Below are 17,451 nucleotides of genomic sequence, written 5' to 3' on the forward strand. Positions count from 1 at the left end.
GGTGTAATGCTCAACTTGATAGTTAAGGATACGATGAGATCACGGAGGTCATGGATTCTGTGACTTTAATGGACCTCCGTCACTACTTTGGCTTCAGCCTTGCCGCAGTGGCTGTCAGCAGCAGGAGCTAGAGCTGTTCCCCACCATGGCAGTTGTGTGTTAACCAGTATAACTCTACTGACTTCACTGGAGTTTACAGCAGTGAGAAAAGTGAACCAGGGCCAATGTTCAGAACTCTCTACACACTATTTAACGGTCCCCCCCTTACACTGTTTTGTCTATGCAAAATAACATCATAACTTGCCAAATTCTCATTATGCATACCCTACTGCACAAATTTGAACTGAAAACTGCACTTCTTTATAAGTCTGCAAAAAATTGTGAAGACATTTTTATAATCAATAATACACATTCCAGAAACTTCTTCATCTTAATGTTTGTACCAGCTCAGCAGCCCATACAAAAAGTTTCAAGTGAATTCTCTTTGATGCTTTCACAGAGTCACTTGGAACTTAAAAATCTATATTATAAAAACTCTTCTATTACCTTGATATTAAACAGCCATGGCTTCATAGCATCCACTTCTGCTTGTCCTTTGCTGAGATCATAAACAGCAAGATACAAGGCTCTCTGAGTCATAAAATGTGGATGAGTGCTGTAGAACTCCTCTTGTCCTAAAGGATAAAGAAATCAAATATTTCATACTACTTTCCTCACTTCACTCCTTCAGGTGAAAGAAACACAGTAGAACCTCGCTTCTCCTCAGTTCACTAATCTGCAAACCTAATTAGGTCTCACAAAAGTCCTGACAGTCTCATCTAACTTCTCTGCAAAACTTTCCATTGACATTAATGGGCTTTGGATCAGACTTGTGATGAACTGGGATCTAGCAACTACAGAGGCTGCTTCTTCCTCCACGAACTTCTTAAATAGCTAAGCTGTACAGGAACAATGCATCTAGAGAGACCCGGGTTTAGACAGCTGATACCAGAGGTAGAACATTTGTAGCTGTTTGACATTGGCTCTGGAAGTTAAACAGGCAAGATCAGACTGAGCCCAAGCATGACTGTGTTCAGAACTAAATGAGACACAGATCTTTTGATAAAGCCTCTTCCTGGGAACACTGACCTCTTTCAGGGAAAAAATTCCCTATACATACAAACGTATTGAAACCTGGAAGGAGGGGTTGGGCTATGTGAGAGAGAGAGAGAGAGAGAAAGAACTAACAAAAACCAAAAACACATACAGGGATGAAATCCTGGCTCCCCTGAAGTCAATGGCAAAACTCCCATTGAGTTTCAATGGAATCAGGTTTTCACCACAGTTTTTCCTACTCACTCATATTCTTCCATAATTGTATTTGGTTCTAACATACAAAAGTGATAGGCATATTGAAACTACTTAAAGATAGATACATTAGGGTGGTTAGTGTGCACTTTGTCTTTATATGTATTCATTTCAGTTTACCCAAACAGAATTCTGATGAAGTACACCAGAGGGAGCCCTTATACAACTGTTATGGTCTGTAACCTTAACTATAATTTAACTTAATTTTGCCTCAGTGCGGGGGGATGGATTAGATGAGCTCTTCATGTCCCTTTCAGTCCTACATTTTTATGATTCTACAGCAAATTGCAGTACTCAACTGTTCTGTAGTCACATTACCATAATTAATACTAAACCACTATTATCAAAATAAGTGATCAGAGTACATTTAATGATGATGTATCCTTGGGTCTTTTGTTTTATGTATTTGTTCAATTAATCACTAATTTGCAAAATTCAGTAACTCACAATGAGTTCCTTGATTCAGAGTATGAATAAGCAAGATTCTGCTGTATGTGTTTTGAGATTTTACAGACTGTTTCTAGGAACAAGCATTGCATATATGAGTTAATCAGGGCAATAAATTAATATGTTTGTGAACAGAATACCTGCAAAATCCCAGACATTTAATATCAATTTCTTCACTTTGCCTTTCACAGGAACTGACCAGTCCTTTACATCTATGCCTATTGTAGGATTCTGTGTCCCCAAATCTGATCGTTTGCATTTCATTAGCTGCTGTAACAGTGCAGTTTTACCACTGCCAGTATTTCCCACAATCATGAGTTTCATTCTATTATAAGGGACAGCCTTCTTTAGCCGCTGCTGAAGAAACCTGGCATGAAAAATAGTTGATAAGATGTGTATAATAAAGACACATACCAAAAGAAGTCTCAAACTAGCAAACCAAGATCATTCCAACCCCTTTTCAAATTATTTACATAAACATTATTTAATATTGCATTTAATCTTTTTGACAGTATGTGTGTTCATTTTGTATTTTTTAAAAATGTTTAACACAGACTAAATATCTTGTATGTTTTGAATAACTAGTGCAAAACTTTCTATGAGTGACATATTGTAATATATTAAAGATGTACTAAGCAACCATTTGTTAGTCTCTAAGGTGCCACAAGTACTCCTGTTCTTCTTTAAGCAACCATTGAATACCTTTGTTTGCATAAGAGTCAGATGCTTTTCTGGAGATATCATCAACTCATAAAGTGATACTATTATATTTTCATATGACTATGAACCACATTTTTCTTGAGGAACAAAGGTTCACTGGAATCATAACTAAGTCAAAGATCATGTGGGAAATCAGTTGATACCTTTAAAGGGGCATATTGTTACCACACCATCCACTGTGTATTCCACGAAGACATGAAAAACAGACAACAATAGGATAACAAACCTTATAATGTCTCTGGCTTTGCATCCAACATGTTTGAAATCTAAATTAAGATGAAGCCCATCCAAAGGAAGATCCCAGACTTTGGACAACTTTCCCATTTCATCTGGAAAGGATCTCAAGCCAGGATTATAACTTACATCCAGAGATGTCAAGTTTTCAAGGAAGCCAATTTGAGGAGGAATCTGGATAGAGAAAAGTTAATAAACATTTGAGCATTTATTAAAAGTGAGCATTTATTTGTCTATATATAAGGATGAGTATTTTAAGCAAATTTTTAATAAGACCAAACACAATTCCAATTCTTTCCTTCCAGTTATTATTATTATCATCATCATCATCTAAAGTATACATGCCTAATATCTTGATTGGACAAGAAAGTAACTCTTGAACTAATTTTATATCCCTTTTACAAAGAACATGACAAATACTGTTCTTACCATACATTAAAGACAGAAAGAGCTTTAGGAAAGATAGTCATATTCTTTTCAAAGGCAATACACAGTTCTAATTACATGCTATTTTACTACTAGGGTCTTCATTCATAAAAAGTCACGCAAGAATGACCAAATTTAATTTAGGGTTGATCTGAAAACCAAGTGATCATTTTAAAGACCATATACACCTCTACCTTGATATAACGCTGTCCTCGAGAGCCAAAAAATCTTACCGCATTATAGGTGAAATCACATTATATCGAACATGCTTTGACCCACTGGAGTGTGCAGCCCCCCCCCACCCCCCCGAGCGCTGCTTTACCGCGTTATATCCGAATTCGTGTTATATCGGGTCGCGTTATATCGGGGTAGAGGTGTATAAATATGAAAAGCGGTTGGATGTTTTTAAGTATCTAAAAATTCATACTTTACCTCCTTTAACTTGTTACGGGACAGGTGTAGCTTTTCTAGCCTGGACCATGCATATGCTTTTTCATTCAAGTCCAAAATGTCTATCTGATTGCAGTTAAACAAGAGCTCCCTTAAGTTTAAGGATTTCCAGTGCACAGGTCCAGGCAGGTTTATGATTTTATTGTTGCTTAAATCTACTGATCGCAAACTAAGAAAATAAAGGGGAAAAATTAGCAGAGAAAATAAATAAAATGGAGACTAGCTATAACTATATTAATCTGTTATAAACAAACAAAGGGGGAAGATATTAGAATAAGAATTTCTGTTGAAAATTTAGATAGGAAGATAGAAACTTATTGATGACATAAGGCCAACCTCAACAATGTTCTTAAAGGAAGTAATATTAGAAAGCAACAGTAATTATCTGAGACAATATTGCAAATAGGATGTGGATATATCGGGGGGGGGGGGGGGGGGGGGGAGGGAAAGAACACCAGAGAACTATGATTGCTTCAATAAAGCGTACTGTTAATGTATTTATTTACACATGGAATTATATATTCCGGAAATGAACACTCATAATATAATGAATATACTTATTTCAGTGACTGAACCAAAAGTGGCACTTTCAAATACATGCATGTGCAGTTACATCAATATGGGATAATATAATTATTTTTATTTATACAGTATGGTGAGTGTGCATGGTACCATCCAGATTAATAAAAGACAAAATCTAAATTCTGCTTTCAGTCACACCTGTGTAAACATAGGGTAACTCAAATGAAATCAATAGTTATTCCAGTTTTTTACCCATATATCAGAGCAGAATTTGGCTAGTGGTCCCAGATTCTAGTGACTTCACAATAAGGGCATCTTTACTAAAATAAACACACTTAGAGCATTCATTTCAATATAATATCAGAAGAATGTACTTATTTTAATGTGTTTTATGAGATTCAAATAAAAAGGCACTAAGTGTTTCCCTATATGTTCTTGCATGTATACTACATGTTGAAGAAACACATGAATCATAGAATATCAGGGTTGGGAGGGACCTCAGGAGGTCATCTAGTCCAACCCCCTGCTCAAAGCAGGACCAATCCCCAGACAGATTTTTGCCCCAGATTCCTAAATGGCCCCCTCAAGGATTGAATTCATAACCCTGGGTTTAGCAGGCCAATGCTCAAACCACTGAGCTATCCCCATTATGTGCATTTATTTCTATGTGCAATCTATTGAACAAATTCAGCTGTGTTTATTTCAATGTGAAGTATGAACTATGAAAGAAATTCTTGGACCTCTTATCTGACTTGTCTGGGCTGGGAGACACAAAGCTTGAGAGCTGCATCTCCTTCAATAAGTTTATTAAGTTTTAGGGCTGTCGATTAATCGCAGTTAATTCCCACGATTAACTCAAAAAAATTAATCATGATTAATCACAGTTTTAAATCACAATGATAAACAATAGAATACCAATTGAAATGTATTAAATTTTTTGATGTTTTTCTACATTTTCAAATATATTGATTTAAATTACAACACAGAATACAAAGTGTACAGTGCTCACTTTATATTATTTTTTATTACAAATATTTGCACTGTAAAAATGATTAAAAAATAGTATTTTTCAATTCACCTCATACAAGTACTGTAGTGTAGTGCAATCTCTTTATCGTGAAAGTGCAACTTACAAATGTAGATTTTTTTTGTTACATAACTGCACTCAAAAACAAAACTATGTAAAACTTTAGAGTCTATATGTCCACTCAGTCCTACTTCTTGTTCAGCCAGGTGCAAAGACAAAACAAGTTTGCTTACATTTATGGGGGATAATGCTGCCCACTTCTTATTTACAGTGTCACCTGAAAGTGAGAACAGGTGTTCGCATGGCACTTTTGTAGCTGACATCGCAAGGTATTTACATGCTAGATACTTCTATAGAAGTAGCTGGAGTCAATATGTAACCAGTAGCGGACACTGGAAGGAGTAACAGGAGGAGGCCACAGAGATATTGGATACATAGGAGAGGGGGGTGGAGCTGCAGTGCCAGAACCAGAAGTGGTGGGAGGGAGCTGCCACATGAGGGATGAATAGAGGAGCAATACTGGTGCCTAAGAAGTGACTTGAAAAAGTGGGTTGGAGAGTAGTGCTGAGGCTGGGAGGATAGCAAGAGGAAGTGGGCGAGTAAACCTCTCTGGAGCTTGGAAAGGTGGTGGAAAGGAATGGGAGTGGCAATGGAAAGGAGCAAGTGCATGAATAATGGAGTGTGGGAGGTATTGCTAGGCCATTTTAAAAATTGTTTTTTAATATGTTAACTGCCTCCTGGGTCTGGACTGAGTATTCGTTACATCCCTAGTATTAATGTGGTTGCAATTAAAGGATGGCCAAAATAATGCACTTGGCACAATGTGCTAAAATTTAACATAGCTGTAGCAAACTTAATAGGGCTAGTTTTCACATGAATAATGCTTTGAAGGAACAGCATAATTTGAGACAAATGCAGCTCTAACCCAATTCAACTTAGGGGGCATATGCAGTGTTATTCTTTGAGAAGGAACTTATCATATACATTTGGGAAGGGAGCCACTGGACTCAGCTGCCTTGTGTAAAATAATGAAGTTCCAAGACTTAATGAAAAGAGAAATTGCCAATATCCTTTTTACCTTCTTTGCACCAGAAAAAACAAATTGGTTCTAACTCTGGAGGCAAAAATGGGCAGCTTCAGCATTCCTAAAAACATCTTTTAGTTTACAAAAAAAGAGAGGTTCGTAGTTTGGAACTACCTATGGGATTCAGGCTTTCTGCAGTTATTGAAGAAAAAGTGACCTACTCTAGCTTGAGTAAATGGTCACCATGTTTTAGATTTAGACTTTTTAGCATGATTTGCTGAAAACGCTGAGTAGAAACATGCTGTATTTTCTGCTTAATAATGGCCATTCCACTAGGTTTTCCTTCACAGAGGACACAACATTGGCCTTAACAGGCGAAATAACTTACTGTGGAAGAAGAAGAATCGCTTCTGGAATACTGACAAAATGATTTTGAGATAATTTTAAATTTGTTATGCTAGATGGCAAGTTAGGTATGGTATCTAAAATAGAAAAGAAACTGAATTATTTCCTTTAGGCATCATTTTTCAGCACTTTTTACCTTAGTTTATAAAGCTGTCATTTTCTAAAATTAGAGATAGATTGTGAGGCTAGTTTCCAAACACTGGTATCTGTTTCTATTTTTTGGCGTTCAAATTGGCACTTGGAAGAGTAAATAACCATTTTAATCACCCAAGTGTTGACTTGAGCTCCAAAGATAGGATTTGGATTTTCTTTTTCCGGAACTCCCATTTGAAAAGTGAGCTCCCAATTTGAAGAGTTTAGAGAATAATTAAAATACCTGTTTTCTCCAAATATTTCTACATTTTTTAAAAACTTTTATTAGACACTATATTTAATTTCATATTGTTATCCAACATTGAAATATTCTTATTTACATTTTGCTGTGTTACTAATACTATATATGCTTGTCATTCCAACAATGTAGTAAAATACCATATGTACATAAAAGATTGCTTAAAACTTCACTTACATAACAGCTACTTTCTGAAAGACTGAGAAACTAGATTATAAGCATGTGCAAAATAAAAAATTCTATATGTTGGATAGACGTAAGAAATTCTAATAATAATTTAAGAACTTCTATAAATTCATTAGGGCAGGTGATTCATTTATTACAGTTTCTCAAATTAGTTGTTAATTTTTTGTATAAAATGTTTTAAGCCATTGAATCATACTCTGTATTGCTTAGTCAGATGACAGTACCAGGAGAAATCTTTGCAGACACTCAAAAGGCTCACTAATCTCACTTAAATCAGTGTAAATTTAAATAAATGGAGTTATACTGAGGTAAAATTGGCATGAGAAAAGAATCAAGTTCAAGTTACTATTTATCAACAATTACCACACCTCAGTACCTGAGATGCAACAATTATTTCCTATGGCAAGCATAGGGAAATAGTATTGTATATGTGATAACTGTTGTGGTAAACTGTGGCTAATGGATATAGTGTGGTAACGATTGATGAATGTTTAGGAGGCTAATACTGTATATTAGACCTTGCTGTTTTTCAAGCAGTCTTTACATTAACTGTTCTGCTTTGCCTTGTCCCTATCTGGACTATACCATGTATCATCTAAATCTCTCTCATTCTTTTTTTAGCAACTCCTAGAATACTTACCAAGTAAATTCATCCTGGCACTAAATAGCTCCAATTTTGTGCACTCCTTGAGAAAATTAACAGCCAAGGATGAAATACTGTTCTTACTAATGTTTAAAACTTTCAGTTCCTTCAAGCATATGGGTGAACATATACCTGAGATTTTGTTTCTAAGATAAAGGAAAACAAATATTAGAAGTGTTATACAAAAAAAAAAAAAAAAAAAAAAAAAGGAAAGTTAGAGTATGGACCTGATTTTGCTGTCTTTACTTATGCGAACAGAAACCGAAAATAGTATTACCTGAGTAAGGACTGATGGATCAGGATTGATATATATCCGCAATACCAATGCATATGACAATGTGAATACCTCATCATATGTATTTATTCACTTTATAATTAAAATGTTAGCATGTGCAATAAAGTGTCATTTTCTAATTACACATTAAAGGTCCAATCCTTCAAGCATGTGATTAACTTTAAGTAAGGGTATGTCTACACAGCAATTAAAAACCCGTAGCTTGCCCGTGCCAACTGACTCAGGCTCGCAGGGCTCAGGCCAAGTGACTGTTTACTTGCAGTATAGACATTCAGGCTGCCCTTTAACTTGAGCCCCGCGAGCCCAAGACAGCTGGCACTGGCCAGCCACGGGTGTCTAATTGCAGTGTAGACATATCCTATGTGAGTTCCACTGACTTAATATGTATTTGCAGGATTGCAACCTAAAGATCATCTGTTAATTTAAAAGAAATAGGTAACATGGACATGGACAGACAAGGAGAATACAGATAGTTCTAAGATTAATACATGATATTACAATGCATGTATTCTAGAAGAAAGAACAAGGGAAACAGAGAGAGTTAAAGATTTTCATTGTGAAATATAAACTAAGATGTTAGATTTCAGAGTAGCAGCCGTGTTAGTCTGTATCCACAAAAAGAACAGGAGTACTTATGACACCTTAGAGACTAACAAATTTATTTGAGCAGAAGCTTTCGTGGGCTACTAACCCACTACTTCAGATGCATAGAATGGAACATATATTGAGGAGATATATATACACACATACAGAGAGCATGAAAAGGTGGGAGTTGTCTTACCAACTCTGAAAGGCTAATTAAGTAAGAGGAAAAAACTTTTGAAGTGATAATCAAGATATTCTATGCAGCCGAAGTAGTGGGCTGTAGCCCACGAAAGCTTCTGCTCAAATAAATTTGTTAGTCTCTAAGGTGCCACAAGTACTCCTGTTCTTTTTAGGATGTTAGAGATATTTGGGAATGAGAGGAATAGCAAAAACCACTCCACCATGGTGATATTAGAAACATGAACTCATCTAATGAAAAATAATAAAAATGAAAAAAAGGAATGGAAACCTGGATTCTGCATCTCCTTGCTTTTGTGAATTTAATTACTATAACACATTTTTGATCAGAAAATAATTTACATTCAGTAACACTGATTATTCTGGATGAAATAATTAGTTTATTTCCTGCAATTTTTGTTAAACAGTAATCAAATAAACTGGCACTATTCTTACCCTTCTAGCATTAGCTGTTCTAGGTTTTCTGCAATATCCGCAAGAAATTTAGGAATGCACGATAGTTGATTGTATGATAGATTAAGCTGCTTCAGAGTTGGGCATTTGGTATGTGGATCCAAAGCTAAGGAAGGGCCAATGTCATTCCGAGAGATATCAAGATTTGCAATATAATTCATTTTCAGTAAATAAGTAGGAAAAGATGCAAACCGGTTACTGTGCAAATCCAAGTAAGTCAAACATTTCAAAGTCTGAAAGAAAAGGAGAATTTCTTTTTAAAAAGTACAACATATAGATACGAATTTCTAATTTTTAAACTAAATTAATATTTTAGGCAATTACTTCATATTTAATTTATCCTATCAAGTAAAATGAGAGAAAATGGTAATTATTATATAATACTATATCAGTAAAATAAAGAGGATGTGCATGCATGCTGTAATAAAACTAACTAGTACAATTACACAAAGCCTTTAGCACAGTGGTCTCCAACCTTTTTACGCCCAAGATCACTTTTTGAATTAAGGGCAACCCAGGATCTACCCCGCCCCTTCCCTGAGGCCCCACCCCTTCCCCAAAGCCCTGCCCCACTCACTCCATCCCTCCCTTTCTCCGTCACTTGCTCTCCCCCACCCTCACTCACTTTCACCAGGCTGGGGTAGGGAGTTGGGGTTCAGGAGGGGGTGCAGGATCTGGGCTGGGGCTGAGGGGTTTGCAGTGTGGGAGGGGGTTCTGGGCTGAGCCTGGGGCAGGGGGTTGGGGTGCAGGAGGGTGCTAGCTCTGGAAGGGGGGTCAGGGCTGGGGCAGAGTGTTGGGGTGCGGGGTAGTATGAGGTGCTGGTTCTGGGAGGGGGCTCAGGGCTGAGGCTTGCGGTTCAGGAGGGGGGTCGGGACGTAGGCTCTGGGAGGAGGCTCAGGGCTGGGGTGCAGCTTCCTGCTGGGAATCACTTACTTTTGGTGGCTCCCGGTTGGCGGTGTAGTGTTGCTGTTGGTAAGGCAGACTCCCTGCCTACCCTAGCCCCATGCCACTCCTGGAAGGGGCCAACGCACCCTTGCGGGGAGGTGGGTGGGCGGCATGTGGCTCCGCGCGCTGTACCTCTCTGCAAGCACCGCCCCCGCATCTCCCATTGGTCACAGTCCTGTTCCTGGCCAATGCAGGGGCAGTGCTGAGGGAGACCCCTGCCCTCATGCTCCTTGGGCTGTGCTGGCCACTTCCAGGAGCGGCATGGGGCCGGGCTAGGCAGGGAGCCTATCTTAGTGGAAGCCTCGCTGTGCCGCCAGAGATCATGATCGCCTGGGAGATCCTCTAGGATCGACCAGTCGATTGCAATCAACCGGTTGGTGACCACTGCTTTAGCATATAAGTAGCATATGCAGTTCTGATTTTCATTTACATAATACAATCATGTAAACTATCTGTAACATATACGTCCCAATCTGACCCTCTCCAGTAAGTATATGCCAGAAACTACCTGAGCATGTCTGCACAACTAACTGGTTAACAGCACATTCAATTACTGCATGAAAATTGTACACATGTAGACACATTGATGCCAATCTGGTCTTTCATCTTAAAAGAACTGATAATTTTCTTGCATTATGTAATATGACATAAAATTACTTCACACAGTTGTTCTGGAATGCTTCTGAGTGTATTTTGGTGCAGCTCCAATTTCTCAAGATGTTCCAAGTGACCAGTTAAGCAGCAGTTCTGACTGATGGCATCTATATTCTCCAGCTCATTCGATGAAAGATCTAATGACTTAATATAGTCTTTCTCAGAGACCAATGAAGACAAACTGTCTGATCGTTTTAAATGCAATTGGAATTTTGAGATCCCTTCTATTAAAACAAAAACATAAGCATTCATGTTCACAGGTAAAACATTCAACAATTTAATAACACAATTTCATTGATCTCTGAATTACAATTCACAGAATTTGAGGTCTAACTCTGCACCCAATGAAGGCAATGGCTGTTTAGATATTGGCTGAAACGGGAGCCAATGAGGACTTCTGTTAAGAAGCTGCAATTCAAATTCCCATAGGGTTCTATAGGGAGTAGAGGTATACTTGTGTTCTGCATAATACAAATAGCTTTAAAAATGCTTCTTAGAGCAGTCATGAATGTACATTATTATACATAATCTTACAGAAATTCTTTGTAAAGCTGAAGAGAAAAGTGCTTTACTGTATAAGCAACATTTGTACTGTTTTATTAAAGTTTAAAGTATTAGGAGTAATTTTTCTAAACAACATTTTTGGAAAACTTACCCATAATTTTTCAAACTTGAATAGAACAGTGCCAATGTTGCTTAGACAGTTTACTTCAATGGATTACTGATTACAGTTATCCACAAAAAATGTTAAAAACTGGAAAATCTTATGTATTTTTACATCTGACTTACTGTGAGATTCATCTGAAGACAATAATCTTCTTCTTTGCTTCACTAATGGTTCATGATCTGAACCAGGTCCCTGGTAAATCCAAAAACAGAACAAAAAAACAACATCTGTAATATTTTTACATCTCTAAAAATGTATGAATTCGATTAACTTTCTTTTTATAGCAATCTGCAAGTCATCCACACAGTAATTCAAAAAGATGAAAATTTTAACCTTAAAATCTAACAAAAAGTATCTTACTTACTGTTTCAGAATTACTGACTTGTAATACAAAACAAGAATAGATTTCAAGTATAATGAAATTTACAGGCTATTTTTCTTTGACAACATAAAAATGACAGTTAGTTTAAAAAATATGATCTGAAGTTTAAATAGTTCTCGTTAGATCGGAATGGCTATTTGTACTGTTTGTCATAGGCAGTTCATAAACATTTGCTGAAATAAAATGCTATCTATAGCAGCACTCTATTTAGATGGGAGCACAGTCATCACACAGTTATGGAATATTTTATAAGGTACTAAATGGTGTATTGGTGACCACCAGTCATTTCTTGATATTTTATCATTAATAATAGTTTTCCATTAGGCAACATACATAATGGATTTAGGGAGGTTTATAGTGAATAAATTACTTATCTTACCAGAGAATTGGAGTGCCTTGGCAAAGTAGGAGAATATGTTTGTAAGGTTGTATCTTTGTACAGATCAGTAACTGCAATGGAGTTGGATTTCTTTTTCATCAGAAATGAACCTTCACTCCCTATTACAAAGTGAGGACATAGAGCTACAGAAAATTCAACCAAATAATACACATATCAACGTAAACTGTAATGCGGTATTTCCAGCACATTAATAATAGCAGGAATTGACAGGCTAATTCAATGTGCAATATGTAAAGAACATACTCTAGAGTATATGTACTGTACTAATTTAACGAGCTCCAGATATGAACTTTAGTTTGCTAGGTCATTCCTTTTGCATTCACGCTAACAGGATTTTCAGAAATATAGAGCTGTGATACTTAAGTTAGCTTTAAAAATATATCCTCGTCTGCTTGGAAGAAGGAGAGCTCTGAGCCGTACAAGCAAACATGCTGTTGAGGGGAGCTTCAGACTTGTGGCTTCAGCATTTCTTAGAACAAATTGCTGCATCAGCCATTAGAGGCCACTACAGTGGCTGCTGTTGAGTGATCTATAGTTGCCTGCCCTCCTTCCTCCTGCAGTTCTATCCTCCTCTTGCTGGCTCCTCTTCTGCTCTTTGCCTATGCTGTCCTATAGTGGCAGCACTTGAAGCTGGGACGGAAGGAAGGGAGATGCCTTCTGAGTACCCCCTTCTCTTGAACGGGAAGGAGAGGAAGAGTGGAGTCCCCTCAACTCACTACCACTGCATGAGAGGGTAAAAGAAAAAAAAGGCATCTGGCCCCTTTTGGCCTTCGGATGAGAAGGTGAGAGATGGTGGGAGGGTGAATGGGATGAACAAAAAAAGGTCCAATGGCTTTCTCAGCCCTGACTGGCAAAGGCGGGAGACAGAGAGACTCCTAAATTCCTTTGGAGATTAAGAGAGAAGGATGGATGGGAAGCTCCTGGGTTTCTTCCCACCTTGGATGGAAAGTTACTATACACAACAATATTTGGTGCTATTAGATACATTTTATATATTGATTCACATCTTATGCCACCACAATACAAAATGTTAATACAAATAATAATTAATGGTATTGTGAATATAAATTCTCCCTCCCATCACTGTTTAATGGGAAATGTCTGAGTGTTTTGGTGGCTTCTGTGGTTTCGTATATCTGGGCCCCATTCAGTCTTATTCTCTCCTATCTGCTGGACGTGTGAAGTGGAGATAGGAGATCTGTGTGCCTCATACTCATTCACTGTGGAGGAGGAGACAGGCCTCTAAAATCCTAAGACCACCCCACTGGAAGAATTCATGTTGTTCACCACAATTTACAAATGAATACCAGTTTTGCTATATGGGGCAACTAACAGTATCTACTAGCATACATACTTCTGGAAAACAATGCTACAGTAATGAAAAATGATGTCGAATGATGCAATAGAAAAGAACAAAATAGATAACAAAAACATCAACAAGTCATTCTTTGCTGATTCCATAAAGATGTTAAAACTCTAATTCTTGAGCAATGGTTTTAGTTTTCCAAGATTTTCAAAAAATAACACTGGCATTAATGCAAAAAATCTGATTGTCTAGTCAATTTTATTAGTCACTGAATGCAATGCAAAAATTCTGTTGTAACTATTTAATGACATTAACATTTACTATAATTACTGCCGGGAAAGATTGTATGTTGAAGATGCATCCCTGGAATTTAAGTTAAGATTTCTGAAGATGTGATAAAGACTTTTTTTTTTAATAGAGAAGGTGAGTGAGGTATCTTTTATTGGACAAACTTCTGTTGATGAAAAAGACAAGCTTTTGAGCTACACAGAGCTTTTCTTCAGGTCTGGAAAAGGTACTCAGAGTGTCACAGCTAAATACAGGGTAGAATAAATTGTTTAGCATAAGTAGTGAACACATATTCTAAGAGACCATTTGAGGAGAAGTGGCCATTAACACTTCTCCAGTTATAAGACAAAAAAGAGTAATAAGCTGTAATAAGCCATAAATCCAATGTCTTTATTAAGACCACGATTTTTAGTGTCTAGGAAAAAGTTATAAAATTAAGCTCCTAGGCTCATCTTTTGAAGATGTTCTGCAGGTTTCTTTGAGGATGAGGACTGATAGGTCAGATATAAATTGACTGTTTTAGGAAAAGTGTTTTCTCCCAGGTGATGTGATGTGTTAGTCCTTTATTGTTTTTCAGTGTGAGTTCATTTGAGCCAATGAAATGATAGAAAATAAATTAAGTGAATAATCTAAAACCTAAGAACTTTAGTTTTGTGTTTTGAAGACACATACATTTACCTGTCACGGTTTTCCACATATACACAAAGGCTTATATAAAAATATCTTACAGTTATACACAAAGTGTTCTACCTTAAAACAAATAAATTGGGGTATATACTTTATTACTTTTTATTTATTACTTTATGGTCCAATAGTTGCCAAAATACTTTAAATTGAATTTTCATCCCAAATTCTAGACCAGCATTGTGAAGAGGAGATAAAATTGCTAGAGTATATGTACCTTCACTATCGATGTCATCACTCAAGCGAAAAACACTGTCTACTAATGGCTCAGGCATGAATATCCAATCATCACTTTTATCCAGTACATCTTCAGAGAAAGTTACATCAGAACTGGATCTTGATCGGTCTTCTGAAAAACTCTTCATTTGGTATCTGAGCACCATTCTTGCCAATGCAGAACCTGCATCTAAGATACCAATAAAGTGGCATGTTCTTCAGTAAATTCATGAAAATTAAAATTACTATAAAGATTTGATTTTTTATTTTTAAAGTTTAGGGCTCATTTCAGAACCAAGAGGGCTATGCTGATTTACATGACCTATGTAACAGGCTCTCTAACACTGCATTTCAATTTTAAAACTCTTTCTGAAGGTTTGTAAAACATCATTAGGAGGGTTTATCACATTTTAATATAACAAATTCTATATACACTTACTTGTTTGTTTTCTTATAGGAGTAAGTTTATTTGGGAACAAAGGGCTGAGCCAGGAAGGTTCAATTCTCCCCATACAAAATCCTCCAAGACATATACTGCTGTTGGCTACATCCAGGCTAAGCTTCCTTAAGAGCAAGCTGATGATCTGGCTATCTCCTTTCTTTATGCTGACTGTTAAAGCACTCCGAACATCCTGCTCTCGAGCACCACTACTTAATAGCAGTTCCACCAGCTTAGGATTGCTTCCTTTCTCACAAACCTATTACAGAAGAAATTAACAAAATGTGTGTAAAACAGGAGCTTAGATTTTAACAAAAGTTGTTTCAACTATTGTTTCTCCATATTCTCAGCACGGTGTCGTGGGATGAACTGTAACACAGAATTTCCTAAACATCAAGGCTGAGATTTCTAAAACTGCCTAAGAGAAGTTGATCAAGCCCCCTAGGCTGCTTTAGCCTACTTGTGTAATGGAGACCTCCAAAACATGTGGCAAATGCCAGATGTTTTGGCATGAGTTCACATAAGTGGCTGGTTATACCAATGAAAATGATGAATAATTTGTGTTTTGCTTGCTGCAATCTGAAGTCAACGGTGTGACGCTTCTTGGGATACCCAGGATTGAGAGTTACCTTTTTACCCTCATGCCTCCTGAAAGAAGGAGACTTGCTTGTGCTTAACTGAGTGTCAATTCCCTGACACTTCTGGTCAGTTAGCCCAACAACTTATTTCCTCTGGGCTATGCCAGCCCTTACTATGCCTTGCAGGTTAACACTAGGTGTACCTCAGTCACCAAGCCCCTTTGAAACTTTTCCCTGCAGGATGCTCAGAACACGGCAGGATTGGGTCTAATGATAGTTAATCTTGCACACGCACACACACACACACACACACACACAATCCAAAAAAGTGACATCTTTCAAACCAATATAACGATCTACATTTTCAAGAACCTACCTGATAGATTAAAGAGCTCGTCTTTGTGTTCTTATTAACATCAGCTCCCAGTAAAAGTAAACATTCAGCCATAATGCTATTGTACTCAGCACATGCTTTCTCCAGCATCATGTTTTTTAAATCATCATTGTTGGCTATTTTAGCGAAGCATTTACAGCACAAGCTTTGAAACTGAATGGGAAGAGAAATAATTGAAATGAAGGTAGCAAACTTCAGAACATTTCAGAACATCTGGATGTGGAGTGATTGAAAGAGAGAAGATACCTGCTGGTCTCTTTGTTCAGTGAAACACATGGACATTTGATAAAAGATGACTGTGTCAAATGATTCATATATCAGCAGCTTTGCAAAACAAGGTGACAAGTCAATGATTGTCAAGATCATGTGAAATCCCTACAAATAACAAAATGATGTGATCAACAACAAATGTACATTTAAAAAATATCAACTTTTAAAATGACGGAAGTCGGATAACATGTGTTACAGAATTAATGAAAATAAATTTATTAGTAAAACAGATATACTCTTTTGGTATCTTTTGTTTTGGTTTTTAGACATGTAATCATATTGGACTGCAAGGTGGATCAGAACATAGCAGAAGGTCTGAGCATCGAACCACTTTTAGTCTTAAGAGTATTTCTACACCGTAGTCAGGAGGTCTGATTAAGCCATTAAGGCATGCACGGGCATACCCGGAGCAGCACTGATCAAGCTAGTTTTCTAAAAATAGCAATGAAACTGGTGGTGCAGGTGACTGCACAGATTAGCTGCACGAGCATGTACCCAAGGTCCTGGACAGCCTTGCACTTGGTTAGCTAACCCATGCTGCTGCCTGTGCTTCACTGCTATTTTTAGTGAGCTAGCTAGATCAAAGCTAGCTTTGGCATGCCCAGATGTGCTTCAATCACACCTCCCTACTGCCGTGTACATATACCCTCAGTTGCAGTTTAGTCGCGGTTAGTTTGACTCACTTATGTAAGTTAGTGGCAGCTATTGGTTGATGTTTTGAAAAACTAGCATTGGGCCTGGTCCATTACCAGGTCCACTGTTATAAACTGAAATTACCTAACTTCATGTAAAAATAAATAAAACATTGTCAACATTTTAGGCCCAGCATTTAAATTCACTGAAACACTACTTTTGCTGAAAACCTTAATTTCCAA

General features: G+C 37.2%; 1 protein-coding gene across 2 annotated transcripts in view; it reads right to left on the reverse strand.

Annotated features, from left to right (window-relative positions):
• LRRK2 (leucine rich repeat kinase 2) overlaps positions 1-17,451 on the reverse strand; it is a 134,328-nt gene that overhangs the window by 45,244 nt on the left and 71,633 nt on the right. The window contains exons 17-30 of one of the 2 annotated variants that reach the window (XM_034766877.1): positions 16,553-16,681; positions 16,289-16,459; positions 15,335-15,593; positions 14,897-15,085; positions 12,381-12,499; positions 11,742-11,811; positions 10,956-11,176; positions 9,336-9,586; positions 7,820-7,968; positions 6,586-6,679; positions 3,607-3,793; positions 2,741-2,922; positions 1,935-2,161; positions 547-674 (exon numbers count right to left, since the gene is read on the reverse strand). In XM_034766877.1, coding sequence (XP_034622768.1) covers positions 547-674; positions 1,935-2,161; positions 2,741-2,922; positions 3,607-3,793; positions 6,586-6,679; positions 7,820-7,968; positions 9,336-9,586; positions 10,956-11,176; positions 11,742-11,811; positions 12,381-12,499; positions 14,897-15,085; positions 15,335-15,593; positions 16,289-16,459; positions 16,553-16,681 — 2,376 coding nt within the window. The remainder of the gene's footprint in view (positions 1-546; positions 675-1,934; positions 2,162-2,740; positions 2,923-3,606; positions 3,794-6,585; positions 6,680-7,819; positions 7,969-9,335; positions 9,587-10,955; positions 11,177-11,741; positions 11,812-12,380; positions 12,500-14,896; positions 15,086-15,334; positions 15,594-16,288; positions 16,460-16,552; positions 16,682-17,451) is intronic. The other variant, XM_034766882.1, reaches the window with a different exon arrangement.

The sequence above is a fragment of the Trachemys scripta genome, chromosome 1 (genome assembly GCF_013100865.1).
Source record: "Trachemys scripta elegans isolate TJP31775 chromosome 1, CAS_Tse_1.0, whole genome shotgun sequence".
In the NCBI taxonomy this organism is placed as follows: Eukaryota; Metazoa; Chordata; order Testudines; family Emydidae; genus Trachemys; species Trachemys scripta.